The sequence below is a fragment of the Erpetoichthys calabaricus genome, chromosome 1 (genome assembly GCF_900747795.2).
Source record: "Erpetoichthys calabaricus chromosome 1, fErpCal1.3, whole genome shotgun sequence".
NCBI lineage: Eukaryota > Metazoa > Chordata > Cladistia > Polypteriformes > Polypteridae > Erpetoichthys > Erpetoichthys calabaricus.
Window position 1 is genome coordinate 324,968,865 of NC_041394.2, and position 18,731 is coordinate 324,987,595.

Sequence of the window (18,731 nt, forward strand, 5' to 3'; positions counted from 1 at the left end):
TGATAATGTGAGCTATGAAAGGCACTATATAAAGTCCATTGCTCCTACTGCCCTTTAGCTATACTGTTATGGTTATTTTACATATGTCTGTGATGTAGGACCAGGCTTGAACAGCCTGCATTCACTCTTGAATCTTTCCTTTATACTTTATGGCTTTATTGACGTCATCTCTAATAGACTTTATTTTCTATGACGCCTTATAAAATTTAGGAGGACTGAAATTCTTACACTTTCTCCCTAGCCTACTTGGTTCCCTGTCATGCTGATTCCATCCCCGGTAGCCCTCATCTCCTACGGCCGCTCAGGTTGGCACCCCCTCTCTCCTGATGCTGCTGTTACTGCTGCATGTGCACTTGGGCCGGCAGGGTCTTTATGATATATGAGTCCTCACCTCAAGCTCATATAAAAATGTGATGGGTTTTGCCATACGTTATTATGAGAGAACAGTGAAAAATGTATCCCTAAGAGCATTTTTCAGTGTTTTTATTACCTTCTCAGAAAACTGAAAAGCAAAGCTGAAACTCTCCTAAGAAATCAGGGAGGTAAAAGGCAGATGATCTGTCACATCGGCGCGCTGTTTCATTACAAATGCGGAAGCAGCTTTGGCTTTTTTCTTTTGCTTTGTTGTGACTGCCATGAAGAATTGTTGTGATCTGATAATTATTAATGTCGGCCGCACATTCTTGCTGTACATCACACATCCACTTTTTTAAATGCTTTGTATGGTTGGGCGGAGGGTTGGCAGCACTGCCTACTGTAAGGTGAAGGGGTGCACATATCCAGGGACTGGCACTGCACTGTACATCACTGAGCATTAAACATCTCAGCCATTGATGAGTCGCTTTTGTGAGGTACTTGAAGATCGCATTATATGAAAAAGGGTTACTGGGCTGATCCAAGTAGTTTAACGTGAATCTCACAGGGAAGTTAATGGAAGAAATTATTAAGAACAGGATTGAGCAAGAACAGGAGTTTTACTGAACAGCCAGCATGGGTTCAGACGAGGGAGGTCGTGTTTTACTAACATGCTGGAATTCTATGAGGAAGCAACAACAAAAGGATACGATCAAAGTGGAGCAGATGGTATTATTTATCTGGAGTTTCAGAAAGGATTTGATAAGGTGCCACATGAGAGTTTGGGCATCAAACTAAAATAAGTGGGAGTTCAGGATGATGGGTGCAGAATTGGCTCAGACACAGGAAGCAGAAGGTGATGGTGTGAAGAACCTCATCAGAACTGGCCGATGTTAAGAGTGGTGTCCAGCATGGGTCAGTACTAGGGCCACTGCTATCTTTATATAGCATAGCATTTCTTTATATGTACATAAATCGTCCGGACAAGAATATCATCAATAAGCTGGTTAAGTCTGCAGATGATACCAAACCAAATGGAAGGGCAGTGTAAGTGCCCAAGAGGATGGACGGGCATCCTGGCTGGGATGGTGGATAATTTCTTGCCCGGATGGGAAGTCAGGATGGATTCACAGATGAGCTGGCCAGCAGGACAAGGTAATTACTTCATGCCTGGCTGGAATAATATAATTGTTGGACCAGTGGAAGCCGGAAGCTGGGAGCAGTTCCATCCCCCAGATGGCAGGTGACAGTGGTCCTCTTGTAGAATCCCAATTGGGAGACCTGCAGGGGTGCTTGGATGTTGGAGTCTGGAAGTGCAACCCTTTTGGGGGAGGACCTCCCTGCTTTAAATATGACCCAGAAGTGCTTCCAAGAAGACATATTGTGGTGCCGGAAGCATTCCTGGGCCTGTTGCCTTACGTCGGAGAGTCGGGAGGCAGTGGGCAACACTCTTGGAGGACAGAAGGAGGAAGAAGTTGATTTGAATTCTGTGTAGTTTGTTGATCATTGCACGCGTAATTGTTGGAAAGGAGCTTTAGTTTAATAAATACCTTTTATTTAAGCCTAAAAGCGTGTTCGGAATTCCTGTGTCTGAGGTTTGGGGCTCAATGGTGCCCCCAGGTGGTTACAGCACAATATGTGGAATCAGCAAAATTGTTATAGAGAGACTTGGAAAGCAAAAATATAAATGTAAATAAATGTGAACATATTAAACATAGGATGTAGAAATGTTAGATTAAATACACAGTGGGACGTCTGAAACTTGAAAGTATCCCTTATGAGAAGAACCCAGGAGACATAGTGGACTCATCACTGTCAACATTCAGACAATGTTCGGAAGCCAGCTAACAAAATTTTAAGTTACATAGCGCCCATGATTTGTGAAGTACAAGTTGTAAGTGCCCTAAGGGATGGACTGGCACCCCGACTGGGATGACGGGAGATTCCTGGCCCAGTTGGGAGGCCATAATGCATGGACACTGTAGATGGAGGCATAAACTGGCTGGGATGGGCCTTGATTAATAGCCTAGTATGGGTGGAAGATTAAGAGAGAGACTGGGGGAGGTTGTCTATCAAGAGCAGTTCAATCCCTAGTAAAGCAGTGCTCCTCTGGCATGGCCCAATTATGGACACCCGTAGGGATCCATGCCATATATAGTCCTGATGGACAACCCTGCTGAGGTACTTGGGTGCTGCCAAAGGGTGCTGCAGGGAGATGAGCCTCCACCTGACCCAAAAGTGCTTCTGCCATTCTGTGCTCTGACACCAGGAGTACTCCCAGGTCCAACATAAAGGAGGCCCCTTGGGTCGGATGAAAGAGGACAACATTTGCCTTGAAGTGTGTGGAGGGAGATTATTGAATTTGACCGCAAGATCATTTTATATGTTGGAAGGTACGCTGGTATAATAAAATTGACTTTATTTGGATTGTTCACTGTGTGGGTACTTTTGTGTTTGGAGTCTTTGGCTCTGAGGTTACAAAGTCAAAAAGTCAAAGGAGGTCATCCTTAAGTTATATAACACGCTCATCTGGGGGTACTGGGTTCAGTTGTGGTCTCCATTTTACAAAAAATTATGTAACAGCACCAGAAAAAGTTTAGAGAAAAGCAAATGGGCTGAGAGGTCTGAGATAAGAGGAGAAATTGAAGGAGTTTAAGCATATGGATACAAGAGGCAGCATGACTGAAGTGTTTAAAATTATGAAGAGAATTAGTACAGTGGGTCCACACTGTTACTGAATGCTTCAGCAAGAACACAGGGCTTGACTGGAAACTTACTAAGTGCAAACTTTTTACAAATCATACAATGTTCTTCTACAAACAAAAAAAACGGCAGACACAAAATATAAATGACCAAGTAGTGTGGTGAAGAGTAAATTTTAGGGACCTTCAGATCTCAAATTGATGCTATTGTGGAAAATCTAGGAGAACGGGATTGATGAGCTTATAGGGATGAATGGCCTGTCAATAAGCAAATATCAGGCACAGGTCCCTTAAAAATTAATTACACGCACCTCATCTTGTTTTGGATGCAGAAGAAAACCCTGGCAAAAACTCACATGGAGCTGTTAGACTACCGTGCTACGCACTCCTGCCACAATTATATGATATTACTAGCTGATTACCCAGTGACTTCGCTCACTGAGTGCAAGGGAAAAAAATAAAATGTAGTCTATAAGTTATTAAACAGTAAAACATTAACATTTTAAGAAGTAAAGATACATTGAGTACTACTTGAGTGGTTTCGGGTAAACTACATTTTAAAGGCGGTATAACACAACAGGTAAGTAGTACTAACAGCAGCTAAAATGTATTTGGATCATCTCTCAGTAGTAGATCCCTTATGAAAGGCGCTACACGACCGCTGTGGTATAGAAATTACATTTTCTATGTGATCGTCCAAATTTCTGCTTGACAACCTTACACTATGTGCCTGTGATTTTAGAGAAAAATAATTCTGATAAATGTGGAAGCTGCCCTTTCGTGGTTAACGGGCAGAAGGTCCAAACAATTTCCAAGTCTAACACTTTACATGAAGAGGTCTATACATCTTCTTAGATGTAAACTCTCCATCTTCTTAAAATAATTGATCACAAAAGCAACCTTGAATGTTGCGGGGTTTTAGTGACCTGAACTCACCTTAAGGGATAGTAAGTAGTAGTGCAGGGCAATTTACAAACAGAGTCCTGCTTTGATGGCGCCGATTACACTCATTCACAAAGATTTCCACTCTCCCAGGAGCCGACGGGGCACTTGAAGTGTCACAAACAGTGCGAGAAGAGAAGATGCTGCCCGAAACTGCGAAGCTCTCGACCCGGTAGAGCATCCCGACATTCCGCGCCTCCCAGCATCCACTTTGTTCTCACGACCCCTCGCAGCTGAAGGCAGTCTTGTCTTCACACTGTTTACAGCTCGGCACAGTTAAAAAGTAGAAAGACGCAAAGCTGTTTTCCTCATCTCTTCTACTATCAAGTACTGCCAACTAAAAAAAACTTACAATGTGGTAGTTTCCGCGACAGTCACATGGATGAATAAATAAAACTTCTCTGTCAGAACGCGCCTGGCGGCAGACAGCTCAGCACTGTAGTCCAGAGAGGAGGGCTGGGAGAGGGTTGACGTGGGGCGCACTTCTATGGTATAGATCGGCATGTTTGTGTTTACTTCTTTTTAATATCAGTAAAATAACTCTCACACAAATAATAACAATTCATAAAGACGATATAAAAATGGCGTCCACAAACGAAGTGATTAGTTCCTGTATTATAATATGTTCTGTTGTCATACGTAATTTCCATATCGCATGGTCATACGTAATTTCCGTTTCATATGTAATTTCCATATCGCGTGGTCATACGTATTTTCCGTTTCAAACGCGAAAAGAATTTTATATATATAGATATGATGTTGAACCATACTACACCTTTTTATAAGCCAGCCTAATCCTGAGAAGGACAATGGCGGGGGGCTGGAGTCAGTCCCAGCAAGCAGAGGGGGCAAGGCAGGAACAAGGCAAGAACAGAGTGCCAGTCCATCAGAGGGTGAACACACCAACACACAAACACAGACGCACTCATCCACTCAGGCCAATTTAATGTTGCCAATCCATCTAACCTGCATGTCTCTGGACTGGAGGAGGAAACAGGAACTCCCAAAGGAAACCCATGCAGACAAAGGGATAACATGCAAAACTGCATGCATGCAGGTGTATTATATTATATTATATTATATTATATTATATTATATTATATTATATTATATTATATTATATTATCTATAATAATAAAAGGCAAAGTCCTCACTGACTGACTGACTCACTCACTCACTCACTGACTGACTCATCACTAATTCTCCAACTTCCCGTGTAGGTGGAAGGCTGAAATTTGGCAGGCTCATTCCTTACAGCTTACTTACAAAAGTTAGGCAGGTTTCATTTAGAAATTCAAAGCGTAATGGTCATAACTGGAACATATTTTTTGTCCATACACTGTAATGGAGGAGGCGGAGTCACGTATCGCGTCATCACGCCTCCTACGTAATCACGTGAACTAAAAACAAGGAAGAGATTTACAGCACGAGTCACACGCGGGAACGAAGGTAAATGACGTTAATTTTTGACTGTCTTTTAATACTGTGTAAGCATACATATTAACACATGTGCAATTAAACGTGTGCATTTACGGGGTGATTTCTCAGGCTTAAAAGCTCACCTTTTATCAAACGCGGGAACAAAGGTAACTGACGTTGTTCACTGTCTTTTAATACTGTGTAACCATACATATTAACACATGTCCAATTAAACGTGTGCATTTACGCGGTGATTTCTCAGGCTTAAAAGCTCGCCTTTTACTAAAAAGGTAAATGCAAAACTATTTTCAATCAGTTTATTGAAACGCTCCCGTTAAGGATTGCAATAACATATTCGCGAGATAAAAGAATGAAGTAGGGGGAAATGGAGGAACAGCCGCAAACAGCGAAGAGCAAAAAATTTATTAAACAATTGAGAACGGAGCGAGTTAAGCATACAAGCATGTTCATAAGGGAAACAAAGCACGGTGTAAAACGTAAGTTTAAATTAAGTTTATAGAAACGCTCCCGCTGCGGATTGCAATAACATATTCGCGAGATAAAAGTTTAATGAGAAGACAGGAGGTATAAACGAACCACACGCCGTGGCGCAACGTTAGGGGCAACAGTTTCAACCATTCTATGATCTGCTTCTCGCAACTGAAAGACGGCACATGGCGGATGTTAGCCGACTTGCTGACCACAACGTTAGGGGCTTCAACTATGGCGCTGACGCCACATCTCAGTGCCAACACTTTGCAGACTGTACTTCAAAGACACGCCCTCCTCACTGGACAGTTAAAAACACCAATCAAACTAACGATGACATCAAGTATTACCCAATCAAAACTAGGAAAGGAGGCATCTTCATAAAATGCGTGTGGGATGATTTGCATGAGACGCTGCTTTAAAAAAAAAAATGATAAAAAAAATACGGGATAAATCCCGTCCAGTATTGATTCAAAACGGGACGCGCAATTTCATTCTCAAACGCGGCACGATTCCGTATTTTAAAGGACGGGTGGCAACCCTACAGTGCCAGGTAACCACCCATACAATCAGATTGTGATTCAGACTAGGAATGCAATGAAGGTAATTACCCCGATCTACATACAAGGCGAAAGTCTTGCAACATTCAAAGATGATGGTTTGGGATAAGTACACCATACAACATAAAACAGCTTATGAAGCCTTGAACCGAAAAAAGCAAGATCTCAGAGATCGTAAAAAAAAAAATAGGAGGTAATGTCGTTTTACTCGCTGTAGATTTTAGTCAAACATTACCAGTTATTCCACGAGGGAGACCAGCAGATGAACTCAACGCGTGTTTAAAATCCATGCTTCTCCCACGCTCTGTTATATGTCGCGTGTTCTCGGGTAGGTGCACCAAAAAATTTATACATTTAACCATGTAATGGGCAAACAAAAAATGAGGTATACCCAAAGGCACTGCAGTAGTACTTAATGTAACTTTACTTCTTAAATGTTAATGTTTTACTGTTTAATAATTTATACGCTTCTTATATGTTGTTCAAATTCTTTTATCAAAATACCACTGACAGCGCAATGCACGATAACACGGAGTGAATACACCATACGCATCCGCCCACGGCTGCCCTGCTGTGCGCAGATAGGAGTTGATTCTACAATAAAATAAAATAAACATAAAAAGAGTAAAACAATCATCACCCATAAACTGTGTGTGTGTGTATATATGTGTATATATATATGTTGATATGTGGATGTGTATATGTATATATATATATATATATATATGTAGATATGTATATATATGTGTATATGTATATGTATATATATGTTTATATGTGTGTGTGTGTATTTTATATATATAAAACACAGCAACACTCATAACAAAGACAACACAATTACATTGACAATCATGTTACGTTATTTTTAAAATGTTTCCTTTTTTTTTCATAACCTCTTTAACACACTACTTCTCCGCTGCGAAGCGCGGGTATTTTGCTAGTATTATATTATATTATTCATTTCATAAGCCTGCTTATCTAGAGCCGTGTCATGGGGAAGCTGGAGCCTATCCCAACAAGCACTTGGCACAAAGCAGGGACATCCAATGGAGAGGGTACAGGCCCATTGCAGGATGAACACACACACTTTCTAACTAAGGCCAGGCTACCATTGCCAATCCATCCAAACTGCATGTCTTTGGACTCTGGGAGGAAACCGAAGAACCCGAAGGAAACACATATGTGAAGTTTCTAAACTCTTTTGGGACTCTATCTAACGGGACGACACCGAAGAACGTCCCGAAGTGCAATCGCCGCTTCTGTGGAAAGCTGTTTATTTGTTGCCGGGGCAACCGCAGGCTCCCAGCGCTGTAGGGGCTCATCGCAAAAGCAAATCCGAGCCGATCGCGGTCACGCTATAAGTGCCTGTCATCAATGGGTGATGCAAGGAACATTATAATTGAAGGGAGCAGTATAACTTGGCCACTGACCTGCCTGATGGCTGTGTCTGTGTACAGGAGAGTGGTAGATAACCGTGCTGTTCCTGTTTCAAGCAGAATAAAGCCAGTTTTGCTAAGGTACTGAGACTCAGCCTCGTGTTTTGGGGTGCAAGGCAGGGACTCACACATCACAGTGGGGAACACATGCAAACTTCACTCAAGGAGGCATATTATATTATATTATCACAGTCCAAAAACATGCAGGTTAGGTGGATTGGCGATTCTAAATTGGCCCTAGTGTGTGCTTGGTGTGTGGGTGTGTTTGCATGTGTCCTGCGGTGGGTTGGCACCCTGCCCGGGATTGGTTCCTGCCTTGTGCCCTGTGTTGGCTGGGATTGGCTCCAGCAGACCCCTGTGACCCTGTGTTCAGATTCAGCGGGTTGGAAAATGGATGGATGGATTATTTGGCATTTGGTACACTACAGGTATATTAATCCCCAAGAAGAAACTGTTTTGTCGCATGACCTTTGGAGGTCCGAACACAGGGTCAGCCATTGTACAGTGCCCCTAGAGCAAATTTCAGGTTAAGGGCCTTGCTCAAGGGCCCAACAGAGTAGGATCCCTTCTGGCAGTAATGGAATTTGAACCCACCAGATACCAGTGCAGATCCTTAGCCTGAGAACCACCATATTACATTATGTTATAATTGTGTATACTTGGTCACTGCATACTATGTCCATACCCGTTTCACATCTCTCATATGTCATTTTTGGTCATTTCACTCTAATCAAAATTCAGATGGATAAAGAAACAAAATCACATCTTTTAAAAATTGCATTTAGATGGAGACAGCTTTACAGAAGGCAACTTACAGGATGATCTGCGTCCAGCTCTGAACCATACATGAGCACTCTGTGAGAGCATTGATCCAGCTCAGCTATTTTTCTTGGGAACCAGGGAACACCATCCAGTTCTGTCAAGTAGATAAAAGGCAAGTAAAGAAAACAGAGATGAGCTGAGACGGTGAGTAATGGCGCCACCATGTTACAAAATGAGGCCAAATTAACATGTTAGCCAATGTGATGTAACCAAAGCAGCCATTTCTCCTCAAATCTCTTGTTTATTACTTTAAAAGCAAGAATGTGTATCACCTTACAAACTGTACACCATTTAATTTCTTCAACTTTCTTAAAGCATTCTGGAAGGCCTACTCTCAACTGCACCATTGTTGTGATTCATGATGGAGAGTTAGTTAGCAAAACGCAGAACGGGTTTTTGAGAACATCACACTAGAATGATGAATTCTCATTTGTTGTTTTATTTTTAAATTAGGTCTTTAGAGAAATGAGATATCGAGGAATGACATGCAGGGTAAGTAACACCAAATGGACCAGACTGAAGGAACCTGGCCAATATAACCATATTGATTCAAAGCTGACCAGTGCATAATTTACATGTACTTATTTGGCTGACATCTTTACCCAAGGCAACTTATAACATTTATGATACAATTGGTTACATTTCTTTTGGCTTTCCAATTGGAGCACAGACAGGTCACATGACTTGCACAGGGTCACACAGGGACAAAGGTGGGATTTGAACCCACAATCACAGGGTCTGAAGTCTAAAGCCTTAACCACTACACCACACTGCTTACTTAATACTTAGCTAAAGCCCAAATTGGTCTTGGTCTTCTTGGCTCTTTCTCTGTCTTTTCCAAACCTCAAGTCCGCAATCTTGGTGTTACCTTTGACAGTAACCTCTCTTTTGAGAAACAAATAAATTCTGTAATCAAGAGTTGCTTTTTCCAACTTCATCTATTAGGTAAGATAAAGCCTTTTTTATCTTCTAGGGATCTTGAGATAGCTACTCATGCCTTTATTTTTTCTCACCTCGATTACTGCAACTCGCTGTATTCTGGGATTAACAAATCCTTGATACACAGGTTACAGTTGGTACAAAATGCTGCCGCTCGCTTTCTGGTTGGGGCAAGAAAGTCTGACTCTGTCTCTCCTATTTTAGCTTCTTTACACTGGCTGCCTGTCAGTTTTCGAATTGATTTTAAAATCCTGCTGCTAGTTTTTAAATCTTTACATGGGCTTGCTCCTGCCTATTTATCTGAACTGTGTGTTTTACACCAGCCATCCAGAGTGCTTAGCTCTTCTGGTCAGCTGTCTCTGGTTGTCCCTCGTACCAAGTGTAAAACCAAGGGGGACAGGGCTTTTGCAGCTGCTGCACCTCGCCTGTGGAACTCTTTACCTCATCACATAAAGGAGTCGTCTACAATTGAACTGTTTAATACAAGATTAAAGACTCATTTCTACTCACTTGCATTCAGTTACCTTCAGTAATACTGATGGTTTCCTCTTTGTGATTATATTACATTACTTCTATTTTTCATGTGTATAACATTACTTCTATTTATTATGTATTTTATTTTATGTTCATATATTTTATTTCTATTTATGTTTTATGTTAATTTGTTCTATTTTTGTAAAGCACTTTGGCCACAGCATTACTATGTTTGTTTAAATGTGCTATATAAATAAATTGACATTGACATTGAAGCTGTGGTAAATCTACTGCCATTGCTCCAGCAATTTTTCTAGTATTAAAGTAACATGAAAATATAATAGCTAAAGACTTCAACCAGGACCCATGCAGAATTAGCTATTTAGAATCCTAATAGCTGTACAAGCAATTTACACGATAGCAAAAATCACCTGACATATGCTAGACAGGAGGTTTGAGCATATTACAAAATTCTATTTACATATTAAAAAACATTTTCAAAGATTTAACTAACAATGACTAAGCATTCTTCGGTTTTTATGTTTTCTGACACCATTTTTCTTAGTAACAGAAATATTGTAGTTCTACCCAGTGCTTGCCATCACCAACCCATTGGATTCCTATCCCTTCCATCACTCCTGTAGGAAGCTCGATGGCTCACTGCTGCCACACAAGTTGGAATCCATGACAACTTGTATTAGCTTCCCTGCAGCTGGCACTAAAAATGCCAATTTAAATGATGGAATACTAGCTTTTACTAATGGTGACTCAGCAATGAATCCTTCCCCAGGCTGATGCAAGAGTCAGTTCCATTACAATAATAATAATGATCATTGTCATCATCATTGTGTAGCACTGCACAGTGCTCACTGGCACCAACCCAATGGATTTCTTGATCTTTACATCACTCTTTTTGGTAGCTCACCTCTGACCTGAGAAGGGCCGCTTGCTGTGGCCACATTTTTTGGAATTCATTTGCCACTTTGGTAGGCCGACTGATTTTATCAGCTCCCATGCAGCTGACACTGAAGATGTTCATTTCAATGATGGAATGCCGGCTCATAATGTTGGTGACTTAGCGATGAAGTCATCCCCAGGCTAATACATGAGTCAATGCTATTACAATAATAATAAAAATTATGATTAATATAATACACAAGCTACATAAGCCCATGCTGTAAAAAGCCTGGGGTCCTAGAAACTATTGAAATCATCAGAAAAAAACTGAAATGTAGAGATGTCTGGTAATTGAAAGGAACTACTCTGGGCATCTCTTTCCTAGGAGGTTTTATTTTGTAAATGTGCTTGCATCGTTTGTGCATTAGCAGGGGAAGGAAAAGTAAATAGGATACTGTATGTTAGTGGCTAAGTGACTGTTTCTTTCTTCTGAGGTTTCATTTTGCTGACGTGCTGGCCTCGCTTGTGTTATTAGCGGCTAAGTGAGTTTCTGTTTCCTCAGAGGTGGAGCCCTTACCCCAACTCCACCTCTCACTTCCTGGGCTAGACAGACACACACACACTTCCACGTGTAGATGTTTATATATTATATTATATTATATTATATTATATTATATTATATTATATTATATTATATTATATTATATTATATTATATTAGCTGTGTAAGCCCGTGCTGTAAAAAGCCAGGGGTCCTAGAAACTATTGAAATCATCAGAAAATAAAATAAACTGAATGTAGAGATGTCAGATAATTGAAAGGAACTCCTCTGGGCGTCTCTCTCCTAGGAGGATTCGATTTTCCGCCGTCCTCGCCTCGTTTGTGCATTAACAACGGGAGGAAAAGTAAAATGGATGCCGTTTTGCCGATATTAGCGGCTAAGCGACATTGTCTTTCTTCCGAGGGTTTCATTTTGCTGATGTGCTGGTCTCACTTGTGTTATTAGCGCCTAAGCGAGTTTCTGTTTCCTCGGAGGTGGAGCCCTTACCCCGATGTCCGGGCCGGACAGACACACACACTTCCACGCGTAGACGTTTATATGCATAAGACAATAACCAGCTCTGAAATAATTATTATTAATATAACAAAAAGAAACAAGTGCTAACCCAGTGGATTCTCACGCTTGACATTGCTCCATCAGGTAGCTCGCTGTTCTTAGGACGTCTCACTGTTGCTGCACTGTGCGTCTGATTTTTGTTATCTGGAGAGCAGTTTTTGACTCTTTGGCCTTGTGTTGCCCCATTAGGTTTATCTTTTTGCCTTATATTTTGTTTTTCTTTATTTAATGCATTTTAAAACAACCTTTGTAGTGTCACAAACTCAATTTTTCACTTGCAGCCAACAATGGGTGGGGCTGTGTGCGTTCCCTATTTGTGAATTTAGCTCAATCATCTGAGCAGGGGGAATAGAGTGATCTCCCTCAGGGAACTGAGTACGATCAGTAAAAAGGGGTGGGGGTGGGGTTGGGGGTGTTGGCAGGGAATCCCATCCAATCAACAGAGTGTTATATGAACCAGGCACAGTTGTCGATGCTTTACCTCCTCTGGGCATCAAGCATGATCGTCAGAGCAGGGGTTGGAGAGGTTGTCTACAGGAGGGCTGCGAGCCTCCTGTGATGTTGCCACTGTGAATTGAGTGCTGGTAGTTTCGTCCGGGGTTAGGGTCCACCACTGCCCACCAGTTGAGAAACACTGCTTTAAAATATAAGGAACCTTGTATTGTTTTGGTCTATTGGTCAGAGGTTTATGGTCATCCTCTCCAAAAGAGTATTTTGTTTATGCGTTGTGCATTTAAAAAGTTTTTTGAACTTTTAAAGTCTGGGCCCCTTTTAGGGCTGTATAGGCCAGAGAAGCATGCCATTTGATTTTGGGGCCAGGCTGCCTTGGGTGAGGTCTTTTCCTAAGACTGACCAGTGAAGTTCTGGTCAGGTTTTCATTTATTTTCATTTTCATTTTGTCAACACTTGTGTTGCCCTCCAAGTTAGCATGGTAATTAAAACGTAGGCAAACTGAAGACTGGAATATGACATTAAAAAGCAGGGCTGCACCTAAAGTGGCAGCCTGCATGGCAGAGTTTGGCATACTTTTCATGCATATGTAATTTAAAGTATTTAGAGTATATGTTACACCAAATAAAAAATGCCATAGTACATTTTCACATTATAAGTGGAAACGGTGTGGCATAGTGGTTAAGGCTTTGGACTTTCTGAGGCTGTGGGTTCAAGCCCCACTACTGACACATGAGCAATTCAACATGAGCTCCAATTGTAAAAACACAAACAGAAACATAACCAGATGAATCTGAAATATTGGATAAAGGCGGGAACCAAATAAAAAATAATCACACAGCAGCTACAAACAACACAGCATGAAGGCGCATGCCCCTCCACCAGTGCCGGCACACATTCCTCTCTCTGGTGTCAGACTGGCTCTGTCATTAGGGATAGGCCTTCAAAGCAGATGGACCAAGAAGATCTCCAACACAAAAGAGACTGCAGGACTGGACCGTGTATTCAGGCACAAAAAGCATAAGGGGGTAATTATTGATATGTTCAGCAGAGACCACTAAAGTCAGCCACGTTACTGCAAATTAGTTTAAAATGATGAAAGCTCAGAAATGATCACTGCAGAAATGATAGCTTCCATTATTTCTTTGCCTGGCATGAGTTAATATCTCTTGCTGGATTCTGCTTAGGAATCGTTTAATTATTGTCAAAGTCTTCAGATACCAAACATGTACCTTCACTTCACTGGGCCTGTACTGAACATTCTACAAAAAACAAATGAATCGAATGTGGCAGAACAAGAGATAATAAGAGGTAATTTCTTCAGAAAAAAATGAATGGAGGTTTTCTGCCATATTATGAACAGCACTATTATTAACACTTGATTTCACAAATCGGCAAATGTCACTGTTTAAATACAAGCCTGGGTCAAGGAAAGAAAAATGTCCAGTTTTGTAAACTTAGAAGAACCCCTAAGAAAATGTCTGTTGAACCCTGGTCAATTTTAAAATGAATACATTCGGCCATTAGAAATAAGGTTTTCTTCTACCTCAGGGCGATCAACAAAGCCAAGCCATTTTTGTCATTCAATGACCTACAAATGCTTATTCACGCTTTTGTTATGCCTCATTGAGATTACTGTAATGCCCTGTATGTTGGGGTATCCTGTACGACACTGTCTCGAATGCAGCTGCTAGAGTTTTCACCAGCAGCAAAAGAATGGATCACATCTCTCCAGTGTTGGACTCTCTTCGTTGGCTCCCTGTTAGTTACAGGGTGAATTTTAAGATGTTAGTGTTACTTAGCTGATCTTCTTGTTCCATATTCGTCAGGCAGGCAGCTGAGGTCTTCAGATCAGCTATTGCTTACTGTCCCACACACACGGTTGAAGCTGAGGGGCGATCGCGCATTTGCGGTGAATGGTCCTAAATTGTGGAACAGTCTGCCCCTCGTAATAAGGTCGGCTCCCTCACTTCATTGTTGTATGCACTTTTATTCACTTGCTTTTAGCTTGTGAGTTTGAGTGGTTACATCTTTCTATTTATATCTTTTATATTGTGTTCATCTTATATATTTTTTTTTATTTTGCATAATTTTATATAAGTTATTTATGTTTGTGTGTTGGGATATGTGTGTTCATGTATGTATAATATTTATTTTTTAATAATTCTTTATCTGGCTTTTATTTCATACTGTTATATTTTCTATGTAAAGCACTTTGGTCAACTTCTAGTTGTTTAAAATGTGCTATATAAATAAAATAAACCTAAAAACCTAAGGTATGGTAATGAACTAAAGTGATGCTTTCAGAGGAGGAAGACGAGCGTTTTGAGGTCTGGTTGTTCTGCTTACTCATCATGGCCCTAGAGGGGATGAAGTGCTGCATGTTGATCAGCACAGGCAAGTCATAATGTCACACGTGACATAAGTACCCTATAAAGTGGTAACCCTGAATGTGAATAGCATCAGGACACATCCCAACTGCTGACTCCCTCCACGTGTTTAAGAACCCTGCTGTTCTGTGAGTAGCCAACAAATTGTTAACGAAGGCTTTTTGCTCTGTAGATAATTGTTAATTGATTATTTTTCCTTAGGTTAACTTTATAGCTCTTCATTTGTAGTGATCAACTTTTGTAGTCTGACTTGCTATCCTTGTTCGAAACAGTCCCTAGACCAGTGGTTCTCAAACTGTGGGGCGGGCCCCCCTGGGGGGGGGGGCGCGAAGTAACAAAAAGGGGGGCGCGAAGATGTGAAAAAAAGAAAACAAGAATCGAAAATAGGAAAAATATATCTATTGAAACCAAAACAAATTAACTTAAACGCATTCTGATACTAAAAAAATAAATATAGAGTTAGATAAATGTCGATAAAAGTTAAGTAGGTATAATAAAATATGCATCTATGATATATCATTAATTAAAAAAGAACAAATTGGTATTAGTGGGCTCCTTTCAAAAAAACATTAGGGGGGTGTGATTGAAACTGTTATGAAAACTTGGATCGCAAATACTTAAAGGTTGAGAAACGCTGAGCTAGACTGATGTCACTCGATTACGTTGACCTCCTTTGTAACACATCTGCTAAACAAATCTATCTATTATATAAAAAAATATTGGGTCGAGACATGATCATCTCGGAGAGACACTTTGAAGTCCTGTGAGACAAAAGGACAGCTGCTGTACAGGCTTTTAAATGATTGACACGCCATGCAGATCACGCAGCTCAATAGCAGCTATCAGCAAGCTAGCAGCTGATCCGTCTGCATCTCCTTAGCGTGTGTTCAGCCCCCCCCCCCCCCCCCCCCCCCCCCCCCCCCTTCACAACACAAGCGGCAGAGATGCGAAGTGGCTAGCGTAAAGTGCGCCCCCTAGTAAATATAAATGTAAGCAGACATTACCTTTTCAGGGTGCATAGTATTACACATGGAATTTACTTATAAGACAGAGTCCCAGTGGTGGAGATCAGTCCGACTGTCAAGAGAGTTCACAGCTACATCATAAACTTACCATTATACAGAAAGCCCATGCTGTAGAAAGCCCGGGGTCCTAGAAACTATTGAAATCATCAGAAAAAAAATCGAAATGTCGAGATGTCAGGTGATTGAAAGTTTCTTTGGAGGTTTTGTTTTGCCAACGTGCTCGCCTTTCTTGCATATTAGAAGTGGAAGGAAAACTAAAAGGGATACCATTTTGCCAATGTGCTTGCCTCGCTCCTGTATTAGCCGCTAAGTGAGTGACTCTTTCTTTGTAGGTTTTGTTTTGCTGACGTGCTGGCCTCGCTTGTATAACTTCAGACGTGGAGCCCTTACCCTGACTCCGCCTCTCACGTCCGGGCCAGACAGACAGACGCACACACTTCCATGTGTAGATGTTTATGTATGATATATAACAAAAAACAAACTGGCCAGCCATTCAACTAAGAACAGACATGGAGCAGTTCAAAATGTCTCAAAAATAAGGTAAGGCAAATATTTTAATCAATTTTATTAATCAAGACATAATATAATTTTACAATTGCATACAAGTATATACTTATATGAAGTTTTAACATAAACATAAGGATAAGAGCTGAATGTAACTAAAGGGTTAACTAAATGTTGTTTCAAGCCTAGGGATGTGAGAAAGCCACCAAGATAGTTGCTAAGGTTAAAATGAAGTAGATGAGTAACAAACACCCTTCTAGAAAATGGGAATAAACTAATGGGAAAGCTCAAACACCCTTCCTATGATGTGGTGCTAAAAGCAATAGAAGAGTCCGCAGATCACCCCTATTATAGGGCAATATTCAGATTAATGGGAGAGTCAAAAGAAGTCAGAAAACACTGGTGGCACTCGTTGATTGGATGAAGCTCTGCATATTATGCAAATTAAGTGTCAGATGACGTGATGTTTTAGATGAAGTAATGTAACAGAGAAGTATAAAAGCAGATGGATTGTTATATTGATTGCTCACTCCATGGACTGAGACATTTGTCAATATCTAAGTGCAAATAAAGAAATGTTCTGCCTTTTCATCTGGTTTCCATGAATGACTTTAGCTAAATTTTTTCTACAACACAAACTGTTTAAGAAAATGGAAAGAAAAGTACACTGTCACGTAGGCAAGTTACCAGAGTGTGTTGGAGGCTCCACGCAAAAGGTAAAACAGGGGATGGGTTTGGGGTGAGGACACAGTCGCTAACTTTCCATATTTCTCAATCCCATAGTGGAGGAGAAGCCTGTAGAAGACCAGTGACCTCACATCCCCTTGGTTTACACTGGAAGTGCCACTGCTTCTAGTCCCTATCACATAAAAGAACAGAGCCGTCTGGAAGCTGGCATTCATGTTTTCATTCATTCTGCTTTAGTATTGTTGCTATTAAATGAGGTCCTATGGAGACATTTTATGCTGCCTTATCACATTTTCTTTAACAATACTTATCAATGTATGTATATTTAATAAAGAGTTAGTGAATGTATTTATATTTTTGTGTATAGGCAAAATCAAGGCATAAATAGTCCCATACACAACGAGTTACTTATAACCTCACAATTATTACCAATATTCCACCTTGATAAAAGGATACAGTAAGTATCTGTGTATCTGTATATCCGCCAAGCTACTATGTCTGTCATTCCAACAGATGGAGCATCACAAACATTTGTAATAAAATGCATTGCATTTGTCGTTCCAACAAATGGTGCATCACAAACATTAATACTGCTTTTATGAATCCCATACCAAATGGCACATAACAAAGACATGTGCATTGCATTTGTTGCATGAAACTTATACTAAAATTTGTTTTGCAGATGATTTCACAATTGTGAAAACTCACTTAAAAGAGCTTTGGGAGGTTTAAAAGTTTTTTTTAGGTGAGAAACAAACAATACTGCTCTCTGAATCCACTGTTTTTACGAATCCCATACTAAATGGCATATAACATAGACATGTGTATTGCATTTGAAATTCCAACAGATAATAATAATACCTTTAATTTATGTATAAGGTCTTTCCCATACTCAAGGTGATACTATTTATTTGACATGTACTTATTTAGCTGACACCTTTATCCAAGGTGACTGACAACGTTTATGATACAATTGGTTACATTACGGGGTGGCACAGTGGCACAGAGGTAGCACTGCTGCCTCGCAGTTAAGGAGACCTGGGTTTGCTTCCCGGGTCCTCCCTGCATGGAGTTTGCATGTTCTCCCCCTGTCTGCGTGGGTTTCCTCTGGGTGCTCCAGTTTTCTCCAACAGTCCAAAGACATGCAGGTTAGGTGGATTGGCAATCCTTAATTGTCCCTAGTGTGTGCTTGATGTGTGTGTGTGTGCCCTAGGGTGGGCTGGCGCCCTGCCCGGGGTTTGTTTCCTGCCTTGCATCCTGTGTTTGCTGGGATTGGCTCCAGCAGACCCCCGTGACCCTGTAGTTAGGATATAGCGGGTTGGATAATGGATGGATGGTTACATTACTATTCTTTTTCCAGTTGGAGCACAGGCACGTCAAGTGACTTTCTCAGGGTCACAGAGTGTCAGTAGTGGAGTCTGAAATGAAACCACAGGGTCTGAAGCCCAACACCTTATCCACTACACCACACTGCCTGCTTAAGATGGCACCTCACAATAATTTTTAGTAATGCATTTTATTGTTA

General features: G+C 40.9%; 1 protein-coding gene across 1 annotated transcript in view; it reads right to left on the reverse strand.

The window, feature by feature from the left end:
• The window catches only part of tph2 (tryptophan hydroxylase 2 (tryptophan 5-monooxygenase)), a 195,389-nt gene that overhangs the window by 146,325 nt on the left and 30,333 nt on the right, over nt 1-18,731 (reverse strand). The window contains exon 4 of the mRNA XM_028818446.2: nt 8,718-8,818. Coding sequence (XP_028674279.1) covers nt 8,718-8,818 — 101 coding nt within the window. The remainder of the gene's footprint in view (nt 1-8,717; nt 8,819-18,731) is intronic.